Below are 13,711 nucleotides of genomic sequence, written 5' to 3'. Positions count from 1 at the left end.
TTTCATAATATACTACAAATTATACTAACATAAGTTTTTTGAAAAGAGTCCATTAGTAACAGTGAATGGTCATACGTCCCAGAGGTAATCAGTGGTAGAGAATACATTTTTATATATGAGATTCAGTTGATAAATACATAAATCTATGAGACTAGATTTATACTTAAGTCTAAACTCTGATCAGTACTTGAAAATACTTCTAGTGAACTCCAGTGTTGCAGGAATACAAAGGTTTAGTTTGTAATGTCATTTTAAATAAAATTTCAAATCATCTACAATAAAAAAGACTACCTGCCTTATCTTTTATGTATTTTTGGTCCCATTAAAAGACTTTAAAAAAATTTATGCTTCCTAGCCTACTATCACTTTTGTGTAAGCCATATTTTTAAAGAAATTTATTGGAGTATCGTTGACTTACAATGTTGTATTAGTTTCAGGTGTACAGCAAAGGGAATTAGCCATACATAAACTTATATCCTTTCATTTTTCCTGTATAAGTTACTACAGATCTTTTGAGTAGATTCTCCTGTGCTAAACAGTAGATTCTCATTTATCATCTCTTTTATACAGTAGTGTGGATATGTTAGTCCCACTTTCCCAATTCTTCACTTCTGCTAATGGTTTCACCTGTGGTAACCATAGATTGGTTTTGAAATCTGTGAATTTCTGTTTTATAGATAAGTTCTGTATCATTTTTATTAGATTCACATATAAGTGATAATCATATGATATTTGTCTTTCTCTGTCTGACTTACCTCATTCAGTATGATAATCTCTAGGTCCATTCATGTTTGCCGCCAATAGCATTTCATTCTTTTTATGGCTGATAATTTAGGTATAATTGACATAGAGCATGATAGAGGTGTACAGCATAATGATTTAATATTCATATATATAGCAAAGTGATCACCACCGCAGTAAGTCTAGTTAACATCTGTCATTTTACATAGTTACTAAAAAATTGCTTTTTCTTGTGAAGAGAACTTTTAAGATCTGCTCTTTTAGCAACTCTCACATATGCAGTACATTATTATGAAGCATAGTCACCCTGGTATATACTTTATATACTTCCAGTCATAAAATAACTAAAAATAACTAAAATAGTGGCTGTACCTGTTTATATTCCACAGTACACAGGGTTTCCTTCTCTCCACATCCTTGCCACACTTATCTTGTCGTTTTGATAACAGCCATTGTAGCAAGTGTGAGGTGGTACTTCATTGTAGTTGTGGTTTGCTTTTCCCTGATTATTAGTGATGTTGAGCACTTTTTGTCTCCCTGTTGGCCGTCTTCTTCAAAAATGTCTATTTAGATCTTCTGCCCATTTTTTAAATTGGATTATTTGAGGGATTTTTTGTTATTGGGTTGTATGAGTGCTTTGTATATTTTGGATATTAACCCCTTATCAGATACATGATTTGTAAATATTTTCTCTCATTCAGTAAGTTGCCTTTTCATGTTGCTGATTTCTTTTGCTGTGCAGAAGCTTTTAGTTCAGTGTAATTCTACTTGTTTACTTCTGCTTTTGTTGCTTTTGTTTTTGATGTCAGATTGAAAAAAAATCATTGCCAAGACCATGATAAGGTATATATGCATATATAGTTTAATATTTTGTTTTTAAGTGAATCTTCTGTTTTGAAACCAGTATCGTAATTCTTCTTAAGAGGACGGAAAACTCCAAGTATACTTACTTTCCCTAAGATTTGTTTTGTCAATTAGCTCCTCATCATTTTTCTCTCAATCAGTCTTTCTCAAAGTGTAGACAAATGGGACAGAACCATCAGCATTACCTAGGAACTGATTAGAAATGCATCAGAAACCAAGTATATTAGAAACTCTGAGGTAGATCCCAGCAAACTGTGGCTCAGCACCCCTCCAGGTGATTGATGCACCAGGGTTTGAGAACCACTGCTCTGGTGTAAACTTTCTCAACCTTGGCGCTGTTAGAAATTTTGGACAGGTAATTCTTTGATGTTGGGGTGGTGGCGGGGAGGGACTCTTCTCTGCACTGTAGGATGTTTGGCAGCGTTCCTGGCCTCTGTCCACTCACTAGATGCCAGTATCACACTACTCCTCATTCTCAGTCAGGACTTAAAAAATGTCATCAGACATTGCCACATAGCCCCTCGGCAGCAAATCAGCACATTTGGGAACCACGGCTCTGAGAGAGGTGATGGAGAATTCTTGGATAAAATGGCTTCTCTGTTAGAGTAGCAAGTGACCATTATTGAAGCCACAAGTTCTGTGTTTGGTACTTTGCATGAATTATCACGGTCATCACAACAGCCTTGCAAGATACATTTGAAAGCTTAAAGCCTAGGCCAGTTTATTAATGAAATTTCTCATCTGTTCCACCAGCTCAGCCTTTGAGAACTAGTATGTTCAGTTGTTACAGTGACTCATTTAGGCTGTGTGTTGGAACTGTATTCTTTAAACAAAAGGAATTTGAAATATAAACAAATTAAACAGTTATTTTAATCAGTTAGCTCTTCTTGTATGTAAACTTAACCATGTGAACTTCTTATTGTAAACTTAGCTAGCTATAATTGTTTCTGGATGATGGGGATTATTTTATTTTTGTTGAGTTAAGTATTAAATGACGAATCAATAGTATGCTGTCATTTCGGTAAGACTTTACAGTAACACATATCTTCTATATTTTTCCTTTTCCTTCTTTTGCCACCTTTCATCTCCCTTTCCAGCCTTTTGTGTGGCACTTGATCTAGTTCTGAATATGTTTATAACCTTCAGATTACCAGGGAGTCTGAAATAACTGGTCTGTGGGTTCCTGATACTAGTTTTTTTAAAAAGCTTCTCAGGTGATCCAAGTGGGCAGCTAAAAGTGAGAAATGGTGCATTGTATCCTGCATCTCCAGTGACCACTGGCTTCTCCCCACCCCTGCCTTTTTTAAGCTTTTTGGTTTTTGTGTATTTTTGCTTTTTAGGGCCACATCTGTGGCATATGGAAGTTCCCAGGCTACAGGTCAAATCGGAGCTACAGCTGCTGGCATATGCCACAGCCACAGCAACAGCAATACGGGATCTGAGGCACGTCTGCAACTTAGACCACAGCTCACAGCAACGCTGGATACCCAACCCACTAACTGAGGCCAGGGATCAAACCCACATCCTCATCAAACCCTCTAGTTGGACTCATTTCCGCTGCACCATGAAGGGAACTCCAAGCTTTTGTTGTTTGTGAGTAATTATTAATAGAATTTTATTGTTTACAGTTTCTCATCAGAAGCATGAGGGGTTTGTATTAGAATGAAGACAGAATATCCTGCATAAACATTGTAGAAATGTAGTAATATAGTGGACGTCTTTTTCTTTGCTGGTCTTTCAAAAATTAAAACAGATTTTTATTTTTGTCCTATGACTTTGGAGTGCTCTCAATTAAGTGAAAATGGGCTCGATTACATGTTAAATTTATTTCTGGCCGTCTGAATTTAGGAAAGTCATAAACGGTAATTTAACCTGAGAGCAAAGATGTTTTCTTAATTTACAGTAGTTTTAAAAGGTAACATCAGGTAATCTGGTTAAAAATCTATAGATGATTTACACAGAATACATTTAGTTAATTAGTCTTCACCTATCACTGTGCAGCAGCTCTGTAAACCTCTATTTGGCAAACTTTAAAAATTGTCGTTTAAAGTTTGTGAAGACTTGAATATAATTGAGGGTTATTCTTACTTTTTTTTAAAATTTTAACATGAGCACATAGAATAAGTTGGGGGTTTTTTATGTTATAAAATTTTTGAATTTTGAATTCTTTTATATTGTTATTGGTCCAATTTGAAAATAAATTAGATGTAGACTCTTAATTGGTTGGAATATAGTAATTGAATTCTATTTAAAAGTAAAGTCAGTTACTGGGATTGACTCTTGGAATTCATTAAAGATATTGTAACTAACAGTTACTGTTTGTTAACTGGTGGTGTTGAAATTAAAATTTACAGTCTGCTTTTTTACAATATTTAGTAAAACTAGTTTTCTTTAAGTTTCCAGCAATATATTTTTTTTTAATTGTGAACCTCTTGTCCACCTAGATTAACAGGAAAACCTCATTTTTTCCCCACCATGCTTATTCCCTCTCCCCACTATTTTAAGAGATGTCAGGAGCGAGAGAGATTGAGAAGGAGTATTTTAGATTTTAATGTTAGTAGAGGTGGAACTCAGACTAGCCTGACAAAACTGGAGGACTGCTTAGTGCTTTTTGGACCTTTCCTGCTCCCTCCACCATTTCATGGTGTACTTGGAGATGAACACATTGGAAATTGATGGAAGGTAAATGGCAACTAAATTGCTCCCCCAGAGTGAGAAGATAGGGCCTTACAGGGTAGTTGAAACCATTGGAGGAAGCAGAAGGGGGTGCAGAGGGAGTTTGGTGTTGTAAAATGTTACAGCTGGATTGTGTTATGGCTCTTGTTCACCCCACTGTGGCTAGCAAAGGCCAGTCAATTGCATAACTTCAGGAGGCAGCTTTCACGTCGAATTTCTTGTGAGTGTTGCGAACTCCTTGGTAATGAGCCAGGCTGAACACTCCAACAATCTTATAATGATGGGGTTTTGGCAGAATCACTTTCCCATACTATTTTAACCCTTCACTTACTTTGTTACTCAGTTCAGAAGCTTTGTGTCTTTTCTTATTGAATCTGAGGCAGCCTAAGAGACAAAACCTTTATGTAGCACTGACTTTGTGCCAAGTACTCTTCCGAGTATTTTGTATATATTAACTCCTTTATTCTTTCCAATTACTTTATGAATACTATTAATATCTTGATTTTACAAATGAGGAAATTGATACAGAAGTTTAAAAATATGTTGCTCAACTCTCCTAGCTATTAAATGGCAGGGCCTGGAAGCAAACCCAGGCAGTGTGGTTCCAGAGTGTCTGCTCTTTCTTCTGTGCTCTGCTACATTGGAGATTCTTTTTTGTTGCTCCCCATTTGTCTGAATCAGTCATTTGCCTATTTAGTCACTTAACAAACATGCATTGAGCCTGTACTTTGTGCCATGAACTTTCTAGTGTTGAAGACAAAGGCCTTGCTCTCATGAAACTGATATTTTAGTTGGGAGAGAGAGACAGTAATAATTAAGCACACAAATAGGGTAATTTCCAAGAATGGTAAGTGTAACAATGGTAAAGAAAATAGAACAATGCTTTAGCTAGAATTGTGAGGAAAATCTTCCCTGAGGTGGTGGCCCTTTTGTTGAGACTTGAATGATGAGAAAGAAGCAGCTCTGTGAAGATGAGAAAAGTGGGGATTCTGGGCTGCTGAAGCTGTGATATGGGAACAAGCTTGGTGTTTTCTAGGGACAGGAAAGAAAACTAGCGTAACTTGGAGCTTTAGTAAGTAAGCAGACTAATAGGCAGTGAGATCTCAGAGGGATACCGGGGGTCTGTGCAAGGGGGTGGAGTGGGGCCCAAAAGGAACCTGCTTCCTGGGAAGAAGGTATTTTATTATTGACATGATAGTTGCTTTGATGCAGAATTTGGGTTTCATGCAGTCTGCCCCATTTGCAGCCAGTAAGGATTTTTTTTTTCTTTTTAATGATTTTTTTTCTTTTTAATGATTCAGGTACTTCAGATAATCATTGTTAAAGTATGTCATAAAGCCTTAGTCATTCTGGCCCATTAGAAAAGTGTTTGGAAATTTATTCATTAATGGTATGATTCAGTTTATGTTTTAAAAGAGCATTCAGGATGCTGTATATTGGGGATACAAGTGGAAGGGCAGAAACCAACTAGGAGGATGTCACAGTGGTTCAGATACAGAGATAATAGTGGTTTAGATGAAAGTAGTAGCAATGAATACAGAGAGAATTGCACCCTAAAATGTGTGTATATATATATATATATATATATATATATATATATATATATTCCTCTCCTGGAAGTCAGTTATCCAGACTGTAGCACTTATTTTTTTTAAAGGACAGAGGAGTATGGTAGTTCCTTCTTAGCTGTGGTTTCATTTTCTACTGTTTCAGTTACCTGTGGATGCATGTGGTCTGAAAATATTAAATGAAAAATTCCAGAAATAAACAATTCGTAAATTTTAAATTGTGCACAGTTCTGAGTAGCATGATGAAAGCTAGCTCTGTCTCACCTTGGTATGCAAATTATAAGAGGTGATTCCAGCCTGTCCACACTGTGTATGCTACTCTCCCATTAGCCATAGGGTAGCCAAGTTATCATGTCAAGGGTTGTGGTATCCCAGTGCTGGTGTTCAGGTAACCCTTATTTTACTTAAGAATTGTCCCAAAGCATCAGTGCTGCTGACAGCCAGTATATTCTCTTCCTGTTTCTAGTTTATAAATTAAACTTTATTATAGGTGTTCAGGTATGGGAAACACACACACACACACACACACACACATATAGGTTTCAGCACTAGCCACAGTTTCAGGCATCAACTGGAGGTCTTGGGATGTATCTCCATGGCTTAAAGGAAGACTATGTAAATGTCTTCTCTCACTTTATTATGAAGACAGGGATGGTCCAGGCCCAAATTTCCCTCAGTCCCAGGTTTTATTGCTCTTCTGAGTCACTCAAACAACAAATTTCCCCAGGGTACAAGCCTCCTGCTATGAAGAGTGTTTATGTACAGGGTTAAGGATTGGCCTTCTCCTGGATTGGTTCTCTCCTCAACCTTAATGCAGGGGGCAGCTTGCTAGTCCTGCCTACTTCCGTCTTCATGAAGGATTTGTAGGGGTCTTGAAGCCTTTGCAAAGCTTCTTTACTTTGGTTAGAGCCTCCCCACCAGATATATCTCAGCAACTTGAAACCTCAAACAGAAGAACACGTAGAAACATGTGGGTGTAGCTGTGTGATGAGCAGCATCCAAGCACCAGGGGATGTGCTGTTGTACAGAGGATGCCCCCTGCCCCGGTTCAGCCTAACTGTCCTGTTAACATATGACTCAGAGGACAATGAGTTTGACGATACGGGTCACTTATTTAACACACCTGTGTTTGGCACCTACCAGTAATTACTGGTCTTTTCCCCTATTTGCTTTACAAAGATTTTTAATATATTACGTATGAAGAAATTAATTCAAATATGCCTATACTTAGATATGCTTTCTGTTACAAATTTTGAAGGCCTCTGGTCAAAATACTGCATATATTACATGGCCACTTATAGTACTAGTTTGAATAATACTGTTGATAAATGCAAAATGTTGTGAAGAGTGAGTTCCCTTCAGCAGTGATTTTCAACCACTTTGTCCTTACACTCTTCAAAGAAAAGCTTAAAGTCGGGCCAAAAGGATCTGACACTTAGAGTGCGGTAAATCTGTTCTTTTTGACATCACTGATGCAACTAAGCAGAGGGGGATGGTGTGGATGTGGAGGCTGTTTCACCCCTTTTCTTTGTTTTTTTCCCCCAGGCATCAGTGCCACATTATGGAACTGAGGCTTTATGGAATTCAAACTGAGTTGCAGTCCCTTAGGTGTCTTTCACGTCTCCTGTGGGATCTTGTAGACAAATATACTACTTGTTACATTCGAATGTTCAGAAATTTGCCTTGAGCTCAAATTTGCCTTGAGCTCTTAATAAAAGTTTAAGTGAAAGAACAGATAGATCCTTTAAAATTGCCACTTTTTTCTGCAGTTTTTTCCATGTGAGGAATAAAAAAATACAAATTAATCAGTTTATTTCTCATGTTTCTTTGGAAGATCTCTGATTTAAAAAAAAAAAATTCTGGATTTTTTTAAATTTCCAAGACCAATATAAAAGGTTGATTCAGAGTTCCCATTGTGGCTCAGCAGGCTAAGAACCCAGTATATTCTTCATGAAGATACACGTTTGATCCCCGGCCTCTCTCAGTGGGTCAAGCATCCAGTGTTGCCTCATTCTGCAAAATAGGTAGCAGATCCGATGTCGCTGTGGCCTCAGCTGCAGCTCCAATTCGACCCCTAGCCCAGAAACTTCCATATGCCACGGGTACGACTGTAAAAAAAAAAAAAGTTTAATGCAGCAGAGAATGAGAAAAAGATTGGTACCTACCAGGATTTTGAGGAATTCTATTTTTAATATCTTTTTTTTTTTAAATAAAATTGCCCTTCTGTACACAGCCCTTCAATTTTGTGACCCCCGATTGAATAGCCTTCCTAAGTGAATGTTAAACAGAAACCAACATATCATATTCTTAATAGCTCTGGCAAGAAGTGTATAAGTTACCTTCTTTTCTCTCATTCTTTTAAAGCTGCTAGTTTTAATTTTCTTCTACTTAGTTACTTGTTTTGTTTTAGAATTAGAACTAAATTAATTTGAGAGCTCTTGAAATAGATGAACATTTGCCTAAATTTACAGTGTAAAAAATGAGCAGCTAAAGACCATTGAGCTTCTTCTACTTCTAAGTACTGTTTTCATGGCCAATAACACAACTAAATGTACAACTTAGTATAATAACTAATAACATAGTTCCAATATTCAAAATATTGCTTGGTAACAGGTTGGTATGTACTTAATTCATTAATATGTAGGAAGTTAGCAGTACATCCTTATTCCAACTTTAATTATTGACTAAGGAATAAAAGAGATACTAGTTGTTACAAAACCCAGTGTGAAAGACATTTGGTTATAAACTTCTCAGCACAGATTTTCTTTTAATTCCTTCTTTTGTGTCTTATTTGTTAATAAATATGACACATAAAAGGTAGATTATTCTTGGTTGGAATGCTTTTAGTGTTGTTGTGGAAATGCCTACTTTATATAAGAACATGACATTTTGATTAAAAGATTAAAGGAATATTAATACAGATCTCTTATTATGTCTTAATCCCTTTTAAACATAGTTGTATCAGACCAGGTATAGTCCCTGGAGATAGAAACCACACAGAAGGTTAACCAGGTTAAGTTTTATAAATAGCTTTATTTATTAAACTCTGATAAAAAAAAATAACTGAAGACATAAGAAAACTGTATCTGTTACCAGAGGGCTAAAGAGGAAGGTCACACTTACAAGGAGTTCCTTCCCAAGGCTGGATTTAGAACCTTTGAGAAGGTATATTCCAGTCCACTGGATTAATAGAGGAGTTCATTATTTTGCCTGGATTGGAGCTGGTCTGCAGTTGCTGGAAAATCAGGAAAATCTGGGCTGCGGGCCACCAGCAGCAAGTGGCACAGGCATGCAGAGGGAATGGCAGCTCCCTCGGAAACTGTAGGCCAGCCACTCACTCATATGGGCCTGCAGAGGAAGTCAGGGTGCTGATAAGGGCGAAGTCCTTCCCTGTCCCCGTGCAGGCAGGAGCCCCTTTTTCCTGCGGTATTCTTTCACTGCTTTCTACTGAGAAAGCTTCATGTGGTTGTCAGAGCAGAGATACTTGAAGAAACCGTGTTCTTTATGGCAGTGCATATGCTAAAGGGTGAACATGGAGCTGAGAGTCAGTAAATTGGTACTGTGCACAATACTGTTTCTACTTTCCGTTTACTTTCTTTGCAGTATAGATATGTAAAAGCTTTTTACTAAGCACCTTTCTATACTTTATTTATTTAGTTACTGTATTTGTTTTCCTTCCTTTAGCCCTATTGGCATTTTAGGTCAGATAATTCCTGGTTGTGGGGAGCTCTCTGTTTAGTGCATTGTAGTATGTTTAGCAGCATCCTGTCCTTTACCCACTGATGCTAGTAACACACACATATATTGATGGCATCCAGAAATGTCTTCAGACCCACACAGGAGCAAAATCTTCCCTAGTTAAGAATCATTGCTTTAACCTACTTTTTTCCCTCTCTGTTAGAAACAGTGTAAATCTTTCCTTTTATAAAGGTTTGCTTATGGTTTTTAATGTTATATTTTAATAAAGAGGGTATCTTAAATAATTACAAAACTTTATTTTTAGAAGGTCTAACAGAACTGTTTAACTCCTTTATCTCATCTGTAAGTGAATTAGGGTAGAATTCTTAGCTGATTTGTTTCTAGTCGTATAGCTATTTAGTTGTAGACTTAGGATTAGAATCCCAAAATTTTTAATGAAAAGTTATACACCCTGTACTCTGTTATTCATTCTTTGATTCAAGAGCATATGTTATGCATACACTATGCATATGTTATGTACTGTGGTAGGTCCTAGAGATTTAATGATGAGACAGTGGGTTAAATTTCAGCTATGCATGAAGAATAATTTTATTTAGCTATTCTTACTTGATATTTGATAGAGAAAGATATCTTTTTAAAAGCGTTAAATGAAGAATTGATTTATATGTGAACGGACTGTGGTTAAATGAGCTACTCAGCATTAAGACAGTTTGATGGTTACAACTGCTGAAATGGTTGTGGACTTCTCTGGTCTTGGTTCTTAACTAAACTCATAATAACCTGGAATTAGTTTTCATCTGTGAAATTGCCCTGGACTGACTGGGCTCTTAATTCCCTATCCTACCAGTTCTAATGTTGTATGAGTCTTTTCCCAGATTGGAGTTGAAGATGAGAGTAAAGAAGGCCTAGAGCCTATCACAGTCATATAGGACAACTAACTAAACTTGTTTTTTATATATATAATTGTGATACTTAAGCAGTATGAATAGATTGCCAGTTAGTTGGGTTGAGTCTAGTAGTGGAGAATAAGCTTTAACACCAGGGCCGATGTGAGTTTCTGGAGCATTCATGTGCTTTACAAAAGTTTAATTCAGAGATGAAATTCTGTGTGTAAAAATATTTTAAGGAAAAATTCTGAGTGAGTTAACACAAAACCCAGAATGAAGGAAAAAATAGTATGTTATTTATCAGATAAGGGGTTTGTACACAGACTACATAGAGAACTTTTATAATACTCAGTAACAGAAAGACCAAAAAAACAATTAAAAGGGGGGCAAAGGATTTAATTGACATTTTTCCAAAGAAAATATGTAAATAACCAGTAAACAAATGAAAAGATACTCAGCATAACTAGTCTTTAGGGAAATGAAAATCAAAACCATAAAGAGATACGACTTCACACCCACTGGGATGACTATAATAAGGAAGACAGACAATAACACACCCACTAGATGACTGTAATAAGAAAGACAAACAATAACATGTTGGCAAGGATGTGGACAAATCAGAACCCTCACATATTATTTGTAGGAATGGAAAGTGGTACAGCCACTTTAGAAATAGTTTGGCAGTTCCTCAAAATATAGTTAGCATATGGCAGTTAAATAGTTACCACGTTAACTCAGCAATTCCATTCCTTCGTAATATGCTCAAGAAAATTGAAAATATACATCCACACAAAAACTTGTATGTGAATGTTCATGAATAGCCGAAAACCCAAATGTCCATAAATTGATAAATGGGTAAACAACGTGGTGTCTCCATATAATTTGGTCATAAAAACTAATGAGGTTCTCATACATGCTACAACCTGAATGAACCTTGAAAAGATAGTTTAAAAAAAAAAACAAATGCAAAAGACTACATTATATAATTCCTGTATGAAATGTCTGGAATGGAATAGAGATTAGAGATTTCCAGAGGATCGAGGAGGGGACAGGGAGTAACTATTCATTGGTATAGGTCTCTTTTGGGGATAATGAAAATGCTCTGAAATTAGGTATTTGCAGTGGTTGCTCAACTCCAGATATACTGAAAACCATTCAGTAATATACTTCAGAAGGGTGGTTTTATGGTATGTGAATTATATATCCATAAAGTAGTTTTTTTTTAATCAAGCCTGTAATTTTTAATTTTTATTTATTTTTCCTTTTTATGGACACATCTGTGGCATAAGCTGCTGGCCTTCGCCACAGCCATAGCAACACTGGATCCAAGCCACATCTGTGATCTGTGCTGCAACTTGCAGCAATGCCAGATCCTTAACCCAGTGATCAAAGCCAGAGATCAAACCCTCATCCTCATGGATACTAGCTGGGTTCTAAACCCACTGAGCCAACAATGGGAACTCCAAGCCTGAAGTTTTTAAAAAAGGAGTTGCTTAATCAATCTAAGATTAAGCTGCAACTGACGATTATTTGTCAGTTTAACATTTCTTTCAAAGCCTGTCCTAAAATTTTATCTTTTTGCTGTTCAGTGTGTACTGTTTGTTATTTTAACTTTGTTTCTTTAAACAAGCTCTGATTAAAATTAAGGTCACTTGAAGCTGTGCCTTTATAGTTTAGACAGACAGTAGGAGTAGGGACAAGGGCATCAAGACATTCATCTATACCTGTTTTTTTGTCTTGATAATGTAAGTAATTATAATCTGTGTAGTGTTTCTCTTATGAGGAAAAAAAGGTCTATGGAAATATCTAGGAAGAGGAAGCAACAATGTAGGAAAAAATTAATTTTATATCTTGCTTCATGTTTAGTTATGGAAAGTTAAGTTTAAGAAGAAATAATATATAAATAATGCCCTTTCAGAAACTTCTCTGAGGATGGATGTTTAGTAACTTTCATCTCTTCATGTGAAGTATTAAATTACAATGTTCATTTTTGATAAATAATTTATCATTACAGACAGATTTGACCAGTTTTGGGCCATCAATCGGAAACTCATGGAATATCCTGCAGAAGAAAATGGATTTCGTTACATCCCTTTTAGAATATACCAGGTAGGAAGTAACCTTTTTTAACAATACCAACTTATGAAAACCTCAAACATCTTATTACTTCTTGAAGCACTCTAGTCCAGACAGCAACTCATTAGTATTTACTAGGGCTTTCCAGATCTCTTTCTTTTGGTGGCAATTAAATCAGAGACTACACTGAAATATGTGACTCATATAGTCGATCTTCTTTATTTGCAGATTTTTTTTTTTTTTTTTGGTCTTTTCTAGGGCCACTCTCACAGCATATGGAGGTTCCCAGGCTAGGGGTCCAACTGGAGCTGTAGCCGCCGGCCTACGCCAGAGCCACCGTGGCGTGGGATCCAAGCCTCGTCTGCGACCTACACCACAGCTTACGGTAATGGTTCCTAGTCAGATTCATTAACCACTGTGCCATGGCAGGAACTCCTGTGTTTGCAGATTTGCCTGCTTGCTAAAATTTATTTGCAGCCTCACAGTGAATACTCAGTGGCACTATCCTGGACATTTGCAGCATGATGAAAAATTTGATTTGCCCCATGTACACATTTTCAGTGATGCTGTGCCTTCTTTTTCTGCTTTCATCCTATAAATACGTAACTTCTCCCAGTTTGTTTAGTGCCACATTCTTCATGTTTTTGTGCTTTTTGTTGGTAATTTCGATGTTAAAAATGACTCCCAAGCATAGTGCTGAAGCGCTTGTCTTTAGACAGAAACATACATAAAATGAGGTTATATATTTTTGATGAGTTGAAGAACATGGGACCAGAGGTTTGCAGTAATCCTTGTACTCCCCCTAAGAATAGTGGTATTCAGTATTAGTTAATTCAGTGTTTTCAGTGACATAATGGAACATAACTACCACAAATAGGGAGAATGCGCTGTATTTGTTTTAGATGATGGGTTTTCATTGTTGTACAACAAAAGTAGTAGCTTCTCATTACCATACATTCTAACTGGGTAAAGAAACTCCATGTTTCTGTAGAGTACTTTAAAACTGCCATGTGTTTCCTACACAGCACATACTGAGTAGATTTTTATTAAATGATATGCATAGGTATCCAGAAAGGTGCCTGCTATCATGAAAAGAAATTAGAAACACAGTATCACAGACATGGACTCTCATCCAGCAGGATTTACATTCAGACTCAAAGGGATGTGTCATAACTTCCCTTTGTAGCCATTTTTACTATC

The 13,711-nt window shown here is 36.6% G+C and overlaps 1 protein-coding gene across 17 annotated transcripts in view; it reads left to right on the top strand.

The window, feature by feature from the left end:
- Positions 1–13,711, top strand: part of ATG5 (autophagy related 5) — a 234,153-nt gene that overhangs the window by 53,289 nt on the left and 167,153 nt on the right. For 13 of the 17 annotated variants that reach the window (XR_014833090.1, XR_014833114.1, XM_085004864.1 and 10 more), the window contains one exon: positions 12,450–12,544. The exons of the other annotated variants lie outside the window; for them this stretch is intronic. Coding sequence is in view for 11 of the 13 variants with exons in the window: in XM_085004864.1 (XP_084860990.1) it covers positions 12,450–12,544 (95 nt within the window). In the remaining 2 variants the exon portion in view is untranslated. The remainder of the gene's footprint in view (positions 1–12,449; positions 12,545–13,711) is intronic. 17 annotated transcript variants of the gene reach the window in all.

The sequence above is a fragment of the Sus scrofa genome, chromosome 1 (assembly GCF_054392235.1).
Source record: "Sus scrofa isolate SSC_HxYL_T2T_F1_AM1 chromosome 1, Sscrofa_HxYL_maternal_Yorkshire_Landrace_v2.0, whole genome shotgun sequence".
NCBI classification, from domain to species: domain Eukaryota; kingdom Metazoa; phylum Chordata; class Mammalia; order Artiodactyla; family Suidae; genus Sus; species Sus scrofa.
Note: the sequence above shows the minus strand (reverse complement) of the source record. Positions and strands in the feature narration are given on the sequence as shown.